This window comes from Ochotona curzoniae, unplaced genomic scaffold, assembly GCF_017591425.1.
Source record: "Ochotona curzoniae isolate NIBS_2020 unplaced genomic scaffold, NIBS_Ocur_1.0 scaffold_1852, whole genome shotgun sequence".
NCBI classification, from domain to species: Eukaryota; Metazoa; Chordata; class Mammalia; order Lagomorpha; family Ochotonidae; genus Ochotona; species Ochotona curzoniae.
In genome coordinates, this window is record NW_024467087.1 from 39903559 (window position 1) to 39926315 (window position 22757).

At 35.7% G+C, this 22757-nt stretch overlaps 1 protein-coding gene across 6 annotated transcripts in view; it reads right to left on the reverse strand.

The window, feature by feature from the left end:
- The window catches only part of DIAPH2 (diaphanous related formin 2), an 830745-nt gene that overhangs the window by 145127 nt on the left and 662861 nt on the right, over positions 1-22757 (reverse strand). For 4 of the 6 annotated variants that reach the window (XM_040999824.1, XM_040999823.1, XM_040999822.1 and 1 more), the window contains one exon: positions 3239-8748. In XM_040999824.1, the coding sequence (XP_040855758.1) occupies positions 8453-8748 (296 nt within the window). In that variant the 3' untranslated portion in view covers positions 3239-8452. Of the gene's footprint in view, positions 1-3238; positions 8749-22757 lie in introns of those variants that run through there. The other 2 variants (XM_040999826.1, XM_040999825.1) reach the window with 1 other exon arrangement.

The following is a 22757-nucleotide window of genomic DNA, read 5'->3' on the forward strand; positions in this document are numbered from 1 at the left end:
TTTAACAGACATAAAGTAAAGAGTAAGGCTCAAATTCTAATACACAGAAGTAGTATATCCCTGAAACTTTAACAGAACATAGGAGGGGAAGTGGCAGAAGGAAATGCATTATTTACAGGTGAATCTGGCTGTCTGGCCACTGGGGAAGCACTTGGGATTCTACTCCATAGGAAGCACAGCTTATGATTTCTTAATTCTGTTTAGGAAAATACTTAATAATATATCAATGAATTCACATGAGACAAAAGCTAATTTAATATAATACAGTTAGAACAAGAAATAGCTTTAGTTGTGAAAGCATGAAATTTTCAGAAAAAAAAGTGATGTACTTATGATCGTCTAATGAATACCTTGTTGGCATTTGTCATTACAAATGCACAGGATGTCTGCTCCTGTTAGCCTGGTATCATGCATTTGACATATAGGGTCCCAACCATTTATTCATGAATTGAAGGTTTGTAAATAAAACAGATGCTTCTGTGAGCTTAGCTCCCAATATTAGCATGTCTGAGAATTTCTGACAGAGACTTAAAACTATCCAGAGAAATTTACTGCTGCATAAAAATCGCTTGCTCTCATTTATCCCCTGTTTAACATCCAAAGGAAAACTACTCTATTCATATTTTCATAGAAATCAACTGAAATTGACCTTATCTCACACTGTCCTACTGAGTTCACCAATGGGAAAAAAAAGTGCAGCAGGGTTGATTATATTATGTTAAGAAAATAGGCAAGCCAGAGTGATTGGAATTTCTATAAGGAACATCATCAGTGCTTGAATAGAACAATTTTGCATATAAACAGGACGTAGATGGCCTTTGTTCAATTTGTTCTCTAGTTTTTGAAAAGCTATCAAGGAAGGACAACATAGCAATCTTCTGTTTCCAGCTTCCTTAATGCAAATCTGGATATTATTAATCAGTACATATATATGTCTATTCCCAAAGAAAAATTAATTTTCATCAAGAAATAAAATAAAAAAGAAATTCAAAAAACTGCATAACTAAAACAAATACACATTCCATAGACTCATAAGAAATAATGTAGTCTGAAAAATCAATCATTTTGAAAAGCAACAAAACAAAATCAACATGATTGATTTAAGGGCCTATATAGTAACTGTGTAACAGAGACTATCATATCCAGTAACATCTTATTAACTTCATGGCAATGGAAATTTCTATTTTCCTTCCTGTTGTTTATCTTGCTTTGTGGCTTTTCATTTAAGGGGATGTATGGTGACTGTGTAATGGAAAGTATCATATCCAGATGTGAGAATACAATGCAATATACAATTCCAGATCAAAGATGAACTCCCAATGAAACCATTAAATATATCTTGACAATGGGTACTGGAGTCTCTGCCATTGTCCATGCCTGCAATAATGGACATAAGACTGTTTATGAGGGACTATACTATTGTAATAACATAAGGGAAATCAATGGGGGAGGAGGGAATTTAGGAAGGGGGTCAGGGAAATGAGGGCCTATAGAACTATATCATAAAATGATGATAATAACAAAAAATTTTAAAGAAAAAAAATCAATCATGTTTTAGAACTCAGTGTAAACTGGGTTTCTTCCCCTTTCTCATCACCAGACTCAGTATGTCTGTTAAAATTGTTTCTTATCTTAAAATGGTAAAATTCCACATTAGGTGGCTATGAGTTACTTGACACGCAAAGAATGAGAACGCACACCGTTGATGACAAAGCGCAAGGCATGCTACTGCGATTTTAGCTGAGTTGCACAGAATATGCTCAATAAATGCAGCAGAATACAGGGAGGAAACTTCATATTTGGAAGTAAAATTTAAAACAATAGTTACGTTGGGAAACTCAATTCAAAACCTCTTAGTGTCTATAGTTTACTGTCAGACACTCTAACACAAATACATGTTTCATTCTACTTTAATTACTTATGACTCATTCAAATCTCAACATTTAAAGTGTGGAAGGATTCTTCAATCTTTAATCCATTAGAAGCTGACTGTTGATCCACATGTGTCTGCCAAAAATGTTCAGGGGTCAAACACACTGATGGACTACTGACAATCATCATTTTACCTAACATTCTATAGCATGTGTTCCTGCTGACTTCCCCATTCTGAAATTCTCTCTAGTCTTGGTCATTTAGGTACTGTTTTAATACTTTTTAACACCTTTCTCTCTTTTTCTAATCATTTTTTTCCCCTTTCAGTATACTTTGATTCATCTTTACCTCTTAAGCGCTGGAACTGCCATCTTTACTTACCATCTTTACCATCTTTTACTTCTCATTAAACATCTTCCCAGAGAATCCAAAGATTTCAATAACCATATATGCACAGATGTCCTTCAAATCTGTTACCTTCAGCTTCAACCATACATTTGTGTGTGTGTCCATATAATCATGTTACAAGAAACTTAAAAGTCCTGCTGGTCCTTAGCTGCAATAAACATTTCGTAATTTCCACTGCATTTTTTCATATTTCCATGACATAAATTTGTGATTTTCCTTTATACAAAATGTCTCTTCTTTTTATTCTCCCTAAAATTATGACTTATTCCTGAAAACACAGCTCAAATGTCACTTTACTCATGAAAACATTCTTCATTTTTTTAGCTCTTTCTGTAAACTTACATCATATCATACATACTGTGTATATTTATCAGGAGAATCTACATTCTTGAGGGTAATATCCATGTCCATGTCCTATCCATCTTTGCACTCCAGCATCCTAGATAAACTGTCTGCTCCTTAAGATCTGATCAATGGATATCATTTACATAAAACCAATTCTGTCATTTATTTTCCTGTATTACTTTTTTAAAACAAGATTTTGATTATACATTATACTACAAAGGATGTGTCACAAAATGCATGGGGTTTAAGTGGATTGCTGTGACTTTTTTTCAAAGATGTATTTATTTTTATTGGAAAGGCAGAATCACAATGAGAAGGAGAGACAGGGAGAAAGATCTTCCATTCTCGGATTCATTTCCCAAGTGGCTGCAAAGTCCAGAGCCGAGTCAATCCGAAGCCAGGACTCATGAGCCTCTTTCAGTTCTCCCATGTGGGTACAGCATGCAAAGTTTAGGCCATCCTCTGCTACTTTCCCAGGTCATAGGCAGGGAGCTGAATGGGAAGTGGAACATCCAGGACATAAATTGGTACCCATATGGGATACTGGTGCTTGCAAGGGAAAAACTTGCTAACTGAGCCATCACGCTGAGTCCTGGCTGCTGTGATTCTAATGTTTACCAAATAGAGACTCATCAATCTCATGGGGAAGAATTCATTCTAAGGGAGAAAGAAGTAATAAGCAACATGGAAGCAATGATCTAGTAATAATAAAACAAAGCTAATGCAAAACCTCAGCAGATCTCAGTCACCCAGGAAAGATCATGCGTGGGGTCTGTCATGGGTTGGTCTTTCGATGATGCATAACAGAGCCAAATTTACAGAGTTTGGGAAGGTTATAATTTACAGCAAATTAAAAAATTTACATTCTCTTAAAATACCCGTAAGACTCTGAGGCTTAAGCAGTACTGTTCACTACACTACTGTAAGAGCTATGCTAAAAGAGAGATATTCATTCTCCCCCTTCAGCCCCACACACTTTGCCAATGGCCATTGTCCAGTTCCAGCATTTGGAAGGTCTGTACTAGAAACCTGATCAACAGGGAAATCACTGATTTTTACTTTTTATTCCGACAATAACTGTCATTACTGAAAGTTACTACCTTTCTATCTTCTTAATAGTTCACCTTCCTTTGCTTTAAAGAAAATAACAGTGAGAATCCTCCTCTTACAAGTGTTCCTTGTCTACCTTCCTTACTAACTCTTCATTTAGCCCGTCTAAATAGCAGCGTTTTCAGATTCTGTTTTTGACTCCTTTTTCTCTTAATAATCCCTCTAGGAAAAGCGTCTATTCCATGCTACAACCAGAACACTCAATAACCCCAGAAATTTATCAAGAAATCTACACCCATACTTCCAAGAACCTTCTGGATATCATGATGTGCATGCTCTGCTACCACATTCAGATTAACTTGTTCTGCACAGAATTCATTTTCTTCTATCAAAATTACTGCTTTTCCTGATTAAATGAGTCAACTTTTTGTTACTTTAAGCAAGTTACTGTGAGGAGCAAATCAGAAAGGGAAAAGAAGGTTTATTTTGGCTTGTAGTTTCGAAGTTCGTAGTACAAAGTGGAACAGCCACATATGTGTGTCATCTGGAGGAGACTGACAATACTGGAACATACATGGAGGTACATGTTCATGGCCAGTAAGGAGAGATGCAGGATACCCACTCTTTCTCTATTGTTTATGTGGTCTCTCCCTCTCCTGTCAAATTGTTCATAGGGCTGTATTCTCGCACCTAATTCATTCCAACTGCTTCATAAAACTCCAACCTTCAGACGACATAATTTGATCAAGCCTTCACCTTGATCTAACAAACATTAATCCATGTACCGTTAATTTAAAATTTGGATATTTAGCATTCAGATGAGTTTGTGAAACCAAATCTTGTTCAACCTACAATACTGGCATTCCTGGTTTAGCAACCTCATTACTCCTCCAAGCTAGTCAAACTCAAAATTCTATGGTTTTCTTCGACTTCTTGATGCTTTTCTCCCTGTAAATCATCTTCTTTGAAAATGTGCCAGAGGATTCCTAGTTCATTATTTCCATGTCTGTAAAGTGAGTGACCTAACCCAAAATTGGATTACTGTTCTTCCCTAGCTTAAACACCTCAATAGATCCCCAACGCCGAAGAATTGTGTTCACACCTAAGTGTCTCATTTAAGCAGTCAATGAGGTGGTGTGAATGTATTTTTACAGAGTTATCTCCATAATTTAATGTTATGTATCCTATTTTCTTCCTTACTGCACTGTCATTTTTGAGAAACATTTTGCACTTTCTCAACTCTATTTTTTTTCTTAATGATATTTAATTTGACTAGAATGCTCTTTCCTCACCTCTAACCACCACTGCTGAAATCCCTGCTCATCCTTCAAAGCTATTTCTGCTGTCATGATTTTTCTGACATATCAAAAATGGCATACTGTCTCTCTCCTCTAAACTCACAGTATGTTCTTTGCATCTCTTATATGATACTTTCTGCCTTAATCTGTAGACTTGCCATAATTTCTTATCTTTCCTAAAAAACCTAAAGATCTTACAAATAATAAAATCTTAAGTTTTAAATCTTCTATCAGGTCTAGGATGAAACAGATGTATATAAATGAATGAATGTTTGGGCCTCATTTCCTAATGTTTGAGGTTTACATCTGCAGAGCCTATGATTGTATGAATATGCAGTCAATATATATCATTACAAGCAAAATGGCTATTACCTCTATGCCTTCTGAATGGTCAGGCTTTTTGGCACATGAGTTAATATTTTCACTATCACCCATGATATGAGGATCTCCCTTTGAAAGTATTTTGGCACTTACTAACTGAAACAGCACACCCAACCATATGTGAGAGAGGCAGTATTTGGGGACTCATTCTGAGTTCCCTAATGTGGTGGCTTTTGGGGAGGTGACACAGGCTCAGTATAAGAGATTGCTAATTTAGGCAATTGACAATATCACTTACCAACATTTTGAGTTTTTAATGAAGAACAAAGACTATCGCCTCAGTTTGTTTAAACATGGGATTTAAAATGTTGCACTAAGAAGCACATAGCAGAGCTCTGTATTTTACTTACAGTAATTCCCATCTGTAAATGAAGATAATAGAGAAGGCAAGCAAAACATTGCATCCTTCCTGTTTGTAGTTAACTCTGATTACAGATTGCTTGGGACTATTTCTTATTCTACTTTACTTGGGGGGAAAACGGCCTTTTTTGTATTTTGACTTTTCTGGTTTTGTGTTATCATGTTGAAATAGAGATCACCGGAAAGGAATGAGGGCATCAGTGCTATACAGGGAAAGCTGAGCAATACCAAGAGAACAGGATCCTGGAAAGGTACCCAATTAGATGCCCAAGAAAGTGACAACAACAGAGAATCAGCAAGAAAAGATGATCTAGCTAAGAAAGGATGAAACAAAGAAGAAACCTAGAAAATTCTCCACTATATCTGTTTCTGGAGTTTTGGGCACATTTGTAAACTTGCTGCCTTCTGGCCCCTCTCTTCTGCTTCCAAGTCTTCTGCTGGTGCTAACAGTGCTTTAATGATCCTAGCCACATCCATCTAGTTTCTTTCAACCTCTGAATATATTCTTTGGCTGCTGCCACTTATGATGATTGCTACACCCTAAAGGGGTTGATATTTCAGACCCCATATGTTTACAGAGGCACACTAGGCACAAAACAAAAGAGATCCTGATTTAGACTACGTGGAGTTAGTGCTATCAAATGATGCAGTTTGTGAGTCTCATTGTTTCGCAGTTGCCAACACTATATCCCGATGATTACAAAACTCACAGAAACCCTACAGAATGAATTCTCTCTAAAATCAAGTCAAAGTCTGAGACTTATCAGACAGGGGACTTAGCAAATGTGTATTTAAAAAAATATATAAGCAGACAGGGAAGATTATGGCAGCCATTTATAGTCTCGAATAATATGCTTCCCTTATCAGCTGCCTAACAGAGAACTGAATTGATGCAAAATTTTTTGAGCTCACCTTTTATTGATTATTATTGCTCTGATAGGACAAGTAAGAGCAGTTAAGGTTTTATTGTCCTTAAGAGGTGGTAGGGGCCTCCGATAATGCAGCCGAACATTCTCATTTTGTAGACAAAAGACAGGAGTAGGTAGAATGGCTGCCTCATAGGTCAGTTCTGTTCTTAGCAATTCAGCCATGCAGTATTAGCTTACATTAATATTAACACACAAGCACAGATTTTCCTTTCTTTCCTCTACTCTTCCACTCTTTTTGCAGATCATTTTCAATGTCTTCATGCATAGAAAACAGTTTCAAACTCCAACCAAAACGCTACCTTTCCTGTAATCAAATCTTACCTTCAGGCTAATCTCCCCAGGACTGTCCATGAGCAGCCACAGTATAATGTTTATCCATTACCCATCAGGATTTACTCAAATGTGAAAAAAGATGAATGTAACTTAACATCGTCTTCTGCCATAAATTTCATCATCATCAAAAGCTTTCCCAGACATCTCTACATGGGGTCCCATTACTTTCACTGGCTTGTTGGAATACAATTATTTTGAGAGCTAACAATTTTTATTCCAGTGGTATAGGAAAACTTCCAGTGCAGATACAGAATATTTTTTGAATTATAGGCTATTCATGGCAAAGTTTGATATTCTAAATTAAGTAGAGTTCACATATTAACTACCGATTCTTTATTTTTTTAACACATTTATTTGAGGGGCCAGTTTTGCAGCATAGTGTGTAATGCTACTGTCTGTTATGCTGACATTCCCTATGAGTCTTGGTTCAAGTCCTGGCTGCTCCATTTCAGATATGATGTCCGTCTTACATGACAGGGAAAGCAGTAGCAGATGGCCTAGCTACTTGGGTCCCCGGCTACCCATGTGGGAAACCTGGATGAAACCTGCAATCATTTGCAGCGGGTACAACTGAATGGGGCTTATCTGTCTCTACTATTCTCTCTGTCAAACTGTTTTATATAAATAAATAAATTTTTAAAATATTTGAGATAAAGAGAGAGAGAGAAAACTCAGTCTCCCACTCACTATTCATTGCCCCAGGGTCTGCAATGGCAGGGGTACTGAAGCCAAGATCCAAGAATTCAATTCAGTGGAACCCAACCATTTGAGTCATTACCGCTGCATCCTAAGGGGATGCCTTAGCACAAAGCCTGATTCAACAGCCACACTAGGTATGGGAAGTAGGTATCTCAACTCAGTCTTATCTACTAGGCCAAATGTCTACCTCAAATTTCTTTGCTCATTTTTCTACATAGCCTTGATCAGATGAAAGGACATTTAAAATTAACCAAACTAACTTATTTTCCAATTCAAGAAAGATATGAACTAAAAATATAAAACCTTATTTAGAGGTGGTAGATAGCTAAGCATTACTGGGTTTTCCTGATAGAAGTCAAGGGGAACAAACAGATAAAGTGGACAACTTTCTAGTTATACTTAAGTGAGGAAAATTATTTTTGACTCTTAAATGTTTTACGCTTTTTTTCTTTTGCAAGATAAATTTAGTACTAGAGTTTTATCTGTTACTGATGAAATATACCCAAAAGACATCATTCAATACTTTCGAATTTGGAAATGTGTTTCTCCTCCCTTTATCAACATGAGTAATATCGAACAGAGTATATTGTAAAATCAAAATGGCCTCTAGGAACAAGCATTATCTCAATGTCCTTACCTGTGAAAAAATAATGTGATATTTTTAGGGTCAATTACTTCTAATGATTTAATTACATTTATAGTTTTATACAACCTTCCACCCATACCACATGCTCTTAAAATAACAATTAAAAATATTTAATATTAAACACAGCAGGATCACTTGGTTCCAGTTTTTTTGCATTCTGTAGTAAGCTGAAATTCACAGTCATGTAGATAAAGACGCCTACATGAGCTGAGACCAACTGTTAAAAAAAAGTCTTCATGCAGAAGTTTCATGGATATGTGGGGCAGGGTGGGTGTATTCAGTTCTTCACATTCACATTTTATAAAACCATGAGAACTGGAATGTGACTTACCTGGATTCCTTGGAATCCGCTTTCTCCGGTCTCGGAATGCTGCACCTGACTGTAGGGCTTCTAGAAGATTATCCATCACGCCCGTCTCATCACCCTCTGGAGGAAGGAAGAAATCAGAATTAATCTTGGAACAATTAAAGTTAAACTACAGGAAAATAAAGGGAAAAACTCCTGTCAGATTTACATAATACTCTTAAATTAAAGACATATATCTGTTTTAGCATAATGGATCCTGTCAGTTTCTGGCACCACAGACTACTTCACTTATTACGCACCATTAAGCAAAATTCATGCCAATCCCACTGTTCTTTCAACTTAAAGACCTTGTCTTTTGTATTATTGATGACACGCTCTGTATGCAAATAAACAGAGGCTGATCAGCTACTGCTGTCTTCCTGTTAAGATTTTTATAAGATATTCCTAAGCAAGAAACCACTGACCCAGCTTAATGCAATCAATATGCGGGGCGTGATTTGATGAAGCAGAGTTACACAAGGTTAAATACTGATTTTATTAATACTTTCGGCATTCAACCATCATCTGCGATTATCTCAAAAGAGACTATTTGCAAAACACATTTGCATTCAATTCCTACCTAGTCCATGTCCTTTACTCATTTTGAAATGCTGACATTGTGTAAAAGAAAAAAGGTGACCACATCATTTGAAAGGCCATGTTTCACATTTGAGAGATATCAGCCAGAGTCTCATTTCCTTTTTAGAATGCTGTTGTCTGCCTCAACTTTTCCTATGGGAAAGAACTGTTAAGAAGTCATGATTGAAGTACTCAAAAGATGTTCATGGAAATTCTTAACCATAACAGCATTTAAAACATTTCACCCTACTCTCATCTTTGACAACTCTGGCCATCAAAAACACTTTTAAAATTTGTTAGAGCATTTGTCTCAAAATGTCAATTGTCAGAAATTCTAAACTACACTGTGGATACTCTACAGAGAGCTGAGGCTTTTCTTCCCAACCAGCTTAGTTCAAGAAAAGGACCCTAACGCTAGGCGACTGTTCTGAGTGGTAGCTAAACATGCCTGTGCATCTGAGGTAAAGGACATTCATAGGCAGGAAGGTTAAGGGAAGATGGCAGGGACAAGAGCGAAAGACACTGTTTCTGATGCTCTTCCAAGGTTAAATTGAAATCTCTGTTAAAAGAACGAACTACAGGGTATCAAGATCCCAGAAAAAAATTCTCTCATGAGACAAGAAAAAGCTAAACACTTTTTGATTATGCTCTTCAGTTGACTTGAGACTTGCTCAATGTCTCAATAAATTATTCTTTTAAAATAAACTCTCTAGGACAGGATGTAGAATGAAAAAAAAAAAAAACAAAAGTCACCACAGGTCCAACATCTAGGAATAGCAAAAAAGGAAAAGCAAAAAGAAAGCAAAGTGCTGGTGACTAAATTGGGAAAGAGGACTGTGGACTTTTAATATTCATTAAGGTCACAAAAACATCTGAACCATTCACCTGTTCTTTTTTAATAGAAAAAAAAAAAGAGGAACTGCAGGTAGTTGTGCATGGCTAGAATGTTGCTGAAAGAATTAGAATTCTATGCACTAGACACTTTCCATTTGTTATATCTTTTATTCCTCACAATCACACCCTGAGATCCATCAGTAGTTAGAAATACTGAAACTTAGATATTGTACATCTGGCATGTAGGCATACACATCTGGTATATCTGAGTAGGAATCCAGATCCACATGACACAAAGACTTGCACACTTTGGATGGTACCTTGCAAAAGTTGAAATGGGCTAGGCACGGTCCAAATGAAAAAAACCATAATAAGCTAGAACTGTCCAACAGATAGCTAGCAGAGGCCACAGAGGTGAGTCACACAATAATTTTTAATAATCCAGTAGCTACAGTGAAAGAAAGCAAGTGAAATCAATTGTAGCATATTAAGTAAATATTTAACCCAATATATAAAAATTGAATGATATATAGTCTAGTAGACTAAATTTTTATAAATTTACTATACATGTAACTCTATACATATCAATTAGATTAGCTTTATTTTTAGACACTCAATAGCCCCACATGGCTCACGGCTTTGCATTAGGTCATAGATATAACCTCTCACCTTTATATTTCAGAGAGACTTTTCAGGCAGCATTGTGAAGTACTCAAAGGATTGCAAGATCAGAAGCTGAACAAATTTTTAGGGTGTGATATAATTGTCTAAATAACAGATAAAGCCTGAGATAATGAGAGAATGGAGAGGATAGATACTTTGAATACAGTCCATAGGGCTTGGAGGTTGGGGAAGAGAAGGAAGTGAAATAAGTAAGATGAGGTATTTACAGGATCAGGGATAAATACATTTGAGAATATATGATGCTACATTTGAGATTTCTATTGAATGTCTAATTAAAACTGGCTGGCAAGCTATTTGAAACATTGGTCTAGAGCCAAGGGGTGATTCTGGGCTACAGCTAAAGAATAAATTGTCATTGGAAGATAGGATTTGAGTATACTAATATGATGGGCATGCCTAACATACTAATATATAACATATTATGTAATTATGTATATATTTATATATATGTAATTTCTTATGGCTTAATAATCACTGATTCATAAATGCATCTCAGTCAACCCTCCTGGCATCTCCATAAAACAATATAATCTTCTTGCAACTGAGTTTATCAATTGTAAGGAATGGTACTCTTTCAAAATATTCCAGGCTCCATTCAACCTGCCCAAATTCCCAGTCACTTGGGTTCCTCTTTGAAAAAAAAAATGTGATTCATCTCTTCTCATTCTGGCACATAATAAAGAATAAAGGAATTTTAACCAATTTTTTCAAACGCCATTGGAAAATTGCATATAATTGCACTGAGAGTATTAGAAGAAGAAGGATTAGGGGTTCTGAGTGCCACTTTGAGTCCTAGCTGCTCTTCTTCAGGTCCCAGCTAATATTCCTGGGAAAGCAGCAGATGGCTCAAGTGCTTGGGTCTCTGCACCAACATGGGAGACCTTGATGAAGTCCCAAGCTTCTGGTTTCAGCCTGACCTAGCTGCAGCCATTATGACTATGTAGAGAATAAACCAACAGGTGGTTTACTTGCTTTCTGCTATCTCTCTGTAACTCTGCCTTTCAAACAAATAATTTTTTCCAAAAAAATGAATGAAAATAGAAGAGAAAGAGAGAGCAGATACAATTTATGGTCTACAATATGATGTTTTAATTAATGTATACATTGTGGAATACCTAAAATAAATACTTTACTTATACAGTACCTCACTCATTTATCATTTATTATCGTAAAAACGTTTAAAATCTATCATCTTAGCAATTTTCAAATACTCATTGCATTGTTATTCATGGTAACCACTATGCATTTTATGTTCAGCCTCTTGAATGTATCTTTCTGCCCTGAAGTTTTGTGTCCTTTCACTCTATTGTTCCATTCTTCCAGTCCTCAGGTCACAGGAAGTCAGGAGAAGCAGAATCACAAAGAAAACAAGGAAGGAATCTTTAGTGAAAAAGAAGTAGAAGCAGGAGAGAATACCAACACAAGTGAATTTCACATATCCTTATTAAAATTATGAAGACTACCAAAAAACCAAATAAATGCAAATAAATGAAAAGTACAGACATGCATTTATGGTTTACATAAATAACAAGAAAATGTTAAATTTATAATAAGGATACTATGATTGTAGATTCATTAAAATTCTCTAGTGTTACTTCATTGTTATTGGACTAAAAAGGTAGAAAAATATGACAAAGCAGATAGGAAATAAAAACAAACACCTTTGCTTAATTTAATGGTTATACCTAACATTATCTATCAAAGTATTATTATTTTGGATCAGTGTTGAGCAAAGATTTTCATTACCATTCCCTTACACTCTGTGAGTCTTGACAGATATTTTTGTTTCCTAATGCCCTCAAATGTTAAAGTTTAAAGCTGTAAACACATTTTATAGCTGTTTGAGTGTGTTAGCTCTTTGGAGGGCTACAAACCATTGTAGTATCTGAGGAATTTTTCTCAATCTGCTTTGAAAGAAACAATATTCACCTCCTAGGATGAATATCATCATTATCTGATGGGAATTCTGTTTTTAAAAATAAAAAAAAACTCTTTGTAAACAGTCCTTATATATGCAATAAGGAAAAGAAACATAGGCTGCAGTCTCCAATTATGTTTTCATTTGCTCTAAGATAACTTTCTAAAAAGCTGATTTTTTTTTCATTTGTTTTCTGTGGGTTTTTTTAAAGATTTATTTTAAAAAAAGATTTATTTTTTATTGGAAAGGCAGATTTACAGAGAGAAGAAGACACAAAGATTTTCCATCTACTAGTTCACTCCCCAAATGGCTGCAACTGCTGGAACTGAGTCAATCTGAAACCAGGAGCCAGGAGTCTCTTCTGGGTCTCCCAAGCAGGTGCAAGGTCTCAAGGCTTGGGCCATCCTCTGCTGTTTGGATTGGAAGTGAAGCACCTGGGACAAACTAGCACATATAGAATACCAGCACTTTGAGGTGGAGGACAAACCAGTTGAGCGAACATGTGCCCCTCCTCCACCCTGAGCTGAGTGATTTTTGTAAAATGTCTAACCCTACTGAAGCAGAGCTTTATGAATATAAACATAATAGATTTATGCTTCAGCTAGTCTTCCTAAAACAAAATAGAAGTCAACATGATAATTTGAAAGGAACTATTCTTGAATGAATATCAGTGAAATTTTAATAGTGTAATGTTGACATTTCATTCACAATTTCTAAATTCATACTTCCATGCATGCATATTAAGATGTGGCTAACAGGAATGAGTAGCTTTTCCCTTTGTCTATGAGTTCTTATTTAAAGAAAATAAAATCTTCCAGCTGTTTTTCATTGAAAAAAAAAGCACTGAATATATATGGGGGAAAAAATGTGTTTTCTTACACATACAATACCTACTTTACTAAATGAAAGAATACCGAGGGGAAATTTGGTAGTGATTTTTAGCCATTAAAATGATAATGATAAATATGTGCATGTCTCAGAACTAAACTTTCTAATATTTCATCTTGAAACGAGTCACAGATTTGTACTAAGGAGTTAGGCAGACTGCATGTAGTCTGTGGCCTCTGTACGCGCTAAGTCACTGAATAACTGCTGCGTGCTGGTGATCTCGATTTTTAGAACCAACATTTACCTGTGTGGTATGAACCTAATTTTCCATAAAGTTTAGAGATGCTACAGATTAAAATTAAAACTAGAGAAAATAATGATCTCTGCTCCATTTTTGTGCAAGACTATTCTCCAGTGGTAAGCATATGCTTATTTAGAGCCCATTCTTTATGGGTTTCTGACATTTCTGCACATTCTGTGAACATAGGCAATGACAGCTTTTGTTTTATAATATCCTTTTACAAGGCTGTTTTTACCATGAATAGCACTGGAAGACATCCTATCTCCCTCTAGGACAGATAATCTTCCCTCTAGGAAGATTCACTGTTTTGAAGCCGAATTATATCCTCCTCAGTACAAAGACAGGGTTGCTTTCAGTTTATTATAAAGGATTTGGCTCCTTAAGTATGGTGTTCCTTTGCAGTGATACAAACCAGGTGTGTCTGCCTTAATATCATCCATTGGGGTTCAGAAGGACCTCATACTGCTTGCTGTACCATGAGCAATGCAGCTCTGTGTTTCACATCTAGCAGTCTTGTGTATTATACTAGTATCAATGAAACTGGTAGGCTAGCTTACTAGCATGTAAACATTTCTGACTCTTAATAGTTTTGAAACTATACTTTTCCATGAAAGATTATAATTTGGGTTAATACTTTTTTCCTCTAGGAACATAAGCACCTAGCATCCTAGACTCAGTTATTATCTGAGACCCTACTTTGAGTCATTGCGCCTTGAATATTATTGAACTAAAGCCAGTGTTATAAATGTCATTTCTTAAAATCCTAACAACCTGGCATAATAGCTTTAATATATTGTTATAGCCTCCTTAAACCCTCAATTGTATAATTAAAGCTTCCTGCAAAAGTTAAACTGCTCAAAGCTGAAGAAAGTTGCCATGAACCAGTCAGTGCTAACTGATCCAAAAGAAACAAAAGGCTGGCTCTGCAATTGTTTACAGTGGTTAAGCCACCAATTGGGATGCCAGTGTACCACACTGGGGTGCCAGAATTTATATCTCACATCTGCTCACATACTACCATCCTGTTGGTGCATACTGGGATGCAGTAGGTAATGATTCAAGTGGCTGAATCCCTGCTATCAAAATGAAAGACCTGGATAAAATTCTAGCTACTGCCTTTGGTGTGGCCTATCCCCAGCCACTGTGAACATCTGGGAATTGAGCCGATGGATGGGAGATTTCTGTCTCTGCAAAAAGAAGCAAAAGGTCAGCTACTGAGGTTATGATCCTTCCATGTGAGATAACATTTGCATGTAATAAATAATTTGTTAAAAGATTTATATATTGAAAAGCAAAGTGATCAAGAGTTTGGAAAGAGAAAGAAATTGAGATCTGCTAAGCTTCTATAGGGCCAGCTGAATTTAGAGGCCTGTAACACCAACCAGATGTCCCACACAAGCAGCAGGAACCCAAGCACCTGAACCAACATTCATTACCTCCCAAGAGCACTAGAAGGAAGCTGGATCAGCAATGAAGGCAGGAATCAACCTTAGACAATCCAATATGGAATGTGGACACACCAAATAGTGGTTCATCTTACTGTGCCACAACAGCCATTCCATGTTAAGCGATTGACTGAAAGAAAATTGTGCTGTCTCTAGATTCTAAGAGTTGCAGATTTCACAGAAAGAACGGGGCCTAAGTTAAGCCAGTGAAATTATTATATTTCTAAAGCACTCTATGAGTTACAATTCCGTTTAAATGACACAAAAAGGAAAAACAATAATGAGAAAAGCAGATGATAATGATCTGCTCAAATGTATGAAAATTTAGATTTGTTAACCCCTGTACATAAATGTATATTCATATTTTTATGTGACTGCATATATATATACAAATTTAAATATTGAAATACACAAATTGTAAATGTACAGTCTGAAGCATTTTGACAAATGCATACACTCAGGACCCCCACAACCAAGATAGTGAATATTTCTGACACCCCAGAAAGCTTCCTCTTATCTTCACCAGTCAGAGGCTGATTTCTATCACAATGTATTAGATTTGCCTGTTCTTATAACTTTAAGGGAGTGAAAGAATTACGGTGATTTTGAACGGCTCTTGGAAATAAAATATGCATGATATGCATGATAAACCATGAGGAAAGAAACAGAGTTGAAAGATTCAGAAGTTACAGTTGGACAGATCAGAAGAAAGTTCAAAAAGGATTTGGGTATTACAGTAAGAAATCTGAATGTGCTTTAATGGACTCTAAAAATTGGCAGAACGGAGATGAGATGAAGGTGGCATTTAAGATATGCTTCACAATGATATGCAAAATGAACCAGAATAGGAGAGAAATAAATTCTTCAAAGATTAGAATTTAATTCATATTGCCAAAGAATCTACCTATAACCCTGGACAAAGCTGAATGGTTAACTTTGGCATTATTGGTAAAAGACTAAACAGAAGAATAAAATTGGTTTTGCCAAGTCATAAGCAGTACTATATGGAAGCTGAAAGCATAAGAAGCAAATCACAAGAGGATTGCAAGAAAAATCAGTGTTAGATTCTAATCTTTTTCATACTATCATGATCCAGAATTAGATGATTGTTCACCTATCAAAGAAGAAGGAAACAAAATTTCTTGTCTAGAATGTAAAAAAAAAAAGAAATAAATAAGGAAAGAAAGAAAAAAATGAAAGCCCAGGGCCGATAAACAATTCTTATAATTCCGTATGGAACATAAGGAAGTAATAAAGGCAAAGTAAAAGCCTACCATAATATGGTGAAAATAGTACACTGTACTACATGATGTTATATACACATATTGGTAAGAGTAATATCATAAGTGACTCAGAAATAAGAGAAATGTGCCATAAGCGAAATTACGAAATCGACAAACATTGGCAAAAACCTGAGCAATGGGTACTAGCATCTACAAGCATTTACACTACCTCAACCTGATGCAAGGCTTCTGTAAACATGAAGTTGGCATCGAGTGAAGAATGGGGTGAACTATGACTTTGGAAATCAACAGATGGTAAGATAGTAAGTAGTCAATGAAGTTATGTACAGCCATAAGAACATTTAACAAAGTCAAGATGTTTTTCTACAGAGATGTAAAGAAGACATAAACAGAAAGTATAAAATGCTCAGGGAAATAATGAAGGCAGATGCTCCTGTTCAAAACACGCAAACGTTCAAGAGGCAAAAGAGGACATAGGAGTTTAGTAGGAATTACCAGAAACCAGAGGATGAGCTAGGGGCAATGTGGTGATTGCATTAAGCAGTAGATGAGAATTTGTAAAACAACACAGAAAAACATTTATATTCCCAGGTTGAGTCCTTGCACAGTGGTATGTAACCAAGAAATAAAATTAATCTGAGTGCAACTGAAGTTAAACCAATAGGGCTGTGTGGTGAAAGGTGAGGTGTTTTCTCCCCAATATCTACATTAGAGGTGTTAACCTATCAGTTTGTCAGTGGAGCTGAATTGGTGAGTTAACTTTCCTTGAAGTATTCACCTGTTAAAGAGAAGTTTGCTAACACAAATGAATGGGTTTCTAATGGTAAGGTTTCAGTGCAGGAAACTTTCTGCCAGAGGCACGTTTTGGGCAGTTTGGCCAAGGTAAGAGAGCTTAATAGTAAATGGCAGTTTAAAAAAAATGTTTATGTCTATTCATTTTTCCCAGTTACCTATATGCTAGAAGACTTAGAGAAGAAAATTATACATTCTATAAATAAACACACACATAATAAACCTGAATATTAATGTTTACCAGAAAAACCACTGTTGATGCCTCTGGTAAAGTATCTCACATTCAATATTTTAAATAATTAATATTTCAAAGAGACCTTTGAAATACTCTGTGTGTCTTATCAGAATAAATCATTTACTAAGGGCATGGAACACTTGTGAAAGGAAAAGCATGCAAAAACATACTTTGAAAAAGAACAAATCTAACTCAGTGCGAATTCATCCAAAGTAAACCTAAGTTTATTTTTACGGTTAAGTAGTTGCAACAGAGACATTATGGTCCATGAAGTCTAAAGTATACTATTTGGTCCTTTACAGGAATTTTGCTGACCAGTTCTTCAGTTCACATCATGCTAGATACAGACAACTGTGGGCCTCACAATCTGGCTCTGTGGTGCTAAAGGACATTGGCAAAAGGCTAACCAAATAGCTAAAATTCACTACAGTTCGAAGCTAGGCCAGAACAGCAGCAGTCAACGTAAGCCAACTTGGCAATTGTGCTTCCATTTAGAGGGTCAAATTCAAGAATGAAACAGGACAATGAAGCAACTAGTAACCACTCAATTCTATCAGGATTTAGTATTTAAGTCTCCTTGAAGCTCGTTTCCAAAAGAATAGCCAGAAAAAGAATTCTTCTGAAGGCCAGTGGGAAATCTGTCCAAGTTTGGTTTCCCTACAATCTAGCTCACGATTATTGAATGGAAATGACTTTTCAAGAATTGCTTTTATGAGAGTGTAATCAAATGTCACACAGAGTAGTAACTGAGGCCCACCAGGTACGGTATTGAAATGTTATAAACAAAAGGACTAGCACTCTTAATTACCATTGGGTAGGGTGAAAGAAAAAACCTGGTGGACAATTCAACAGCTTGATAATCCAACTTTCAAATTGTAGTACTTTTCTTGCTTTGCATATCAGATTTTATAACACATCAATTGTCCTGCTAACTTCAAGAACAACTACACCAAAACAGTAACAATCTCATTTTTTTTTTTTTTTGCAAATGGACTTAACTCTGGCTTGAGTCTACTGTGTATGTATCTGAATGTGTGTGCATTTGTTTCTATCTTATTTTTGTACTGCACAATGATGCAAACTTATTTGTTACTGTAACACCTGTTTCAAATTGAGGTGCATTTTGTTTTGTTTTATGTGATGATATTATATATCAGTTCTGTCTTTAAAAAGCAAAGGAAATTTAGAAAAATAATGTAAAAAGTACAACCAATAAGTTTACTGTGAAATCTCACCTCTGTGAGGATGAGAACAAAATTGTTTTGGGCTTTCTTCACCAATGCTCCAAGACTTGCAAGGTCAAATCTCCCTTTCATGTGCCTTAGTGATATCTTACGAGAATTTCATAATGACCTCTTCAGGGTTTAAATATTAATCTTATATATGCTTTAAAGTCTTTTCTTCCTCCACAGCTGGTTGGATGAACTTCAATGAGCCAGGTGGGTTTCATACTCAGTTCTACCTCTCACTCCTGTTCCCCTTCCTCTCTCATGGTGGAATTATATTTAGCAATAGCTTGGAGTAGTGATACTAAAGAGAAATGGTTGGAATTACATAACTAGCTACTGTCATAACTCTCTTGATAAACATGATAGATACTTAGCAAGAAACAAAGATGGGGATTGACAGTAATGATGCACACAGAAGGAGGAATAGGAAATGGGTTTCAGCACCTATGTAGTCAGGCCTCATCAATGAAAACCATGTAAGATACAAATATGACTAGACCTGGTGGCATGGCCTAGCGGCTAAAGTCCTCGCCTTGAATACCCCAGGATCCCATATGGGTGCCGGTTCTAATCCTGGCAGCTCCACTTCCCATCCAGCTCCCTGCTTGTGGCCTGGGAAAGCAGTCAAGGATGGCCCAAAGCCTTGGGACCCTGCACCCGCATGGGAGACCTGGAAGAAGTTCCTGGTTCACGGCTTCGGATCGGTGCAGCACTGGTCATTGCAGTCACTTGGGGAGTGAAACATCGGACAGAAGATCTTCCTCTCTGTCTCTCCTCCTCTCTGTATATCTGACTTTGTAATAAAAATAAATAAATCTTAAAAAAAAACTATGACTGCATCCATCATTGCACAACAACATTCCTACTGATCCATTTTATGCTATTACTTTAATATCTGATGCCCATTCCTCCCTGCCCAAGTGCTCTACCCATGTGTACATACTCTTCATGCTTGTGTTTTACTTTTCACTTCTGTCACATAGCAACAACTTCTCCAATTTTTGTCTTTGAGTCTATATCCCTCAAGAAAATAACCAAATTGATTCAACCATTACAGAATGGTCATTTGAGAGCAGTGTTCATTACAAGCTATTTCTTAAAAAGAAGGCCAGAAAATACATGCCATCTTTGGTCCAAGAATCAATTTTATGTCCACTCTGGAAAGAGCAGAGGGTCAGATGGTACAAAGCACCATCAACAATGCATAAGAGGCTGCTGATTACCATTTGTCTCTGGAAAGGAGCTGGTGCTAAAACTTCTGATACACATTATTGGGTTACACTATTATAATTTATCAAGATGGGAGAAGGAAGAATTTAAATTTTGGTTTAAATCCCTTAATTTTTTAAGGGAATTTAATAATATTCTCTATGAGAGAGCCAGCCTGACTCAAAGAAGAGCAGGATTCTTTCCCAATTAACTAGAATATATCTGTCCTCCTAGCAGTCTCACTCATGTCTCCTGATGGAATTGGAAAAAGTGATTGAAAAATAATTAAAAACAGATCAAAGTGTCACTGGATAGGCTTTGGCCTTCACCTTCTTAGATTCTGGGAAGTTACCTCTGTTTCAAGGCTGCTGATTCCCCTCTTTGATAGAAATGACTTAACTCACATTCTCACTACTGACATTCTTGACCACGTCAGGTTAAAATTACAGGTTACCTCTTCTCCATAACACGATATACAAGATTTCTCACCATCGAAGACTCCGTGTATCTAAGAATGATTTAGTCATCCATGAATTCCCATCCAACCACATCACTAACCACTTCTTACCCATTTCTGATTATCCTCACAATTGGGATTTTTGAACCGTCCGTGATATCTTTTTTTCCATCTCCAAATTTAAGTATTGACAAGCTTGCACCACTTATTGACTGGCCAAAAAACTCAAAGTTTCCTCCCTAAGTTTAACATTCACTCCTTACACTGTAATACTACTAAAAGATTCAATTTGTTAATTCCATTTTTAGTCACTTCCATTACTAAATTATAATTTTAATAATATTATACAATTTTCTCAGATTCAATGCCTATCACATCTAATTCAAACTATAATGGTCTTATCAACTGTATTCAAATCGTTCTTTGGCTCCTGCTACTACACCTGCCAGGCTACCTCTTGTTGGCATTTTGTAAATACTCTGGGTGTTCACACATATACATCTTTCCTCATGCACCTGCTATAGAAAATGAAGTGTTAATGTAAATTCTGAAGAAAAAAACAAACTTAAGTACTTTAAATGTACAAATGTAAATGGGTATAGCTTTTAGATAGCTTACTATAGATGAATGTAATTTAGCTCACCATATCCTTTCAAGGGGTGAATTTCTCAGAGTCAGTGCTCTGGAAGCCTCAATCATGTAAATTCAGATAATTTAGATGTTATGTACAATATTCTGTTCTATTAAATGAGGGGAAATTCAGATAGACCTTTAATTCTATACTTTATTAAATAAAAGAGAAGTTTATCTCCAATAGAAAAAAGTTAATTTCAATATGAATAAAACAACAAAAAATTTATAAGGCAGACAGAGCAAATTTAATACACTGCTCCTGCCATCTAATTGAATCTAAACTTTAATTAAAAAAAAAAGGATATAGTAAAACTAATATGGTAATTGTATACTGGATGGCATTTTTGGAATTTCATACTCTGATGACAACACAAATTAACACCTTAATGCTCATCTGAAAAAACATAGCTTTGTTAAGTTGAAATTTGTGAAAATTGAAACCCACAGAACTTCTGCGGACAGGGCTAATAAAGCATTGGGTGCTTTATTAGAGGAAACCTATAATCAGTTTACAGAGCAAATAATATGGATGCCACTGAATTACATGAGAGCTGCTCATGTTAGAAGAAAATGGTATAGAATCACAAACTTAGGAATCAATACTTCATAGATATATCAATTTCTGAACATCATGTGGTTCTTCTAAAATAATGTCATAGTTGATAATTATGCTTAAATAAGTCTCTAAAAGCTGGTAAAAGTAGGGAAAATACTGGTACTTAATACTGACATGATTTGGGGCTTAACTTCATAAGTGTTTAATATTGATGTGCAAACTGGATCTTTATATTCCTTATATTTTTTTATTCAAAAATATCCATAGTCTATAATATATAAAAATAACTGTTTCCAGTAACTGCAGTAACTGTTCATTTGCTGTAGTGTCACTAATAATTACAAATATTGTTATATTTTATTAAAATCCATAGAATTATGGTCAGAGACAGTTATAAAAAAGGTACTTCAGTATAAAATAAGGTACTTAATAGCTTGTGACAAACTGGAAAATATACACAATCTCAAACTTGTTTAATCCATGTTCCTTCTTGGAAAAGTAGGCTCCAGAGAGGAAGGCAGGAAGAGCGTTGCCACTGCTAATCAGCACTGCTTCAATTATATCACTAGCACATTGTATATGTAGTTTCTGCTTAACTCAAACTATCAGTGCATAACTCCTAAGCCCTTACTCAAGAGGCAGTGCTGTGCAAAGCCACAAATTGGAAGGTAACTCCCTAATGCTGCATTATTATAAATAGGCAAATGACACATTTTTTCCCTATTTATGGTCTAATTTTAAAATTAAGATAATTCTTGATTAATAAAAAGCCTCGTTGGTCAAACCAGGTAAAAACAAAATATCTTTCAAAGATCTTCACTTGCTTAAGATATAATATACTTGAAGTATAAAAAGAATGGTGTTAATGTTCAAACCTCCAAACAGTAATTATTAAAACTACTTATTTTTACATTGAAGTCTGCCCATATATTAGGCAATTGCAAAGCTAAGTTCCTATTGTTTAGAAAAACATTTTAGTATAGTTCACATATTGATAAAGTACATCAGATTTTATTAAATAAAGGATATTAGTTATTATGCTTATTTTGCTTATCAAGTGAACAATCATTTTAATGTAATGTTCTTCCTTTAGAAAAGTGGAAAAAAGAAAAATAGATACATGTCACTAATGCAAAAAATGGGGTT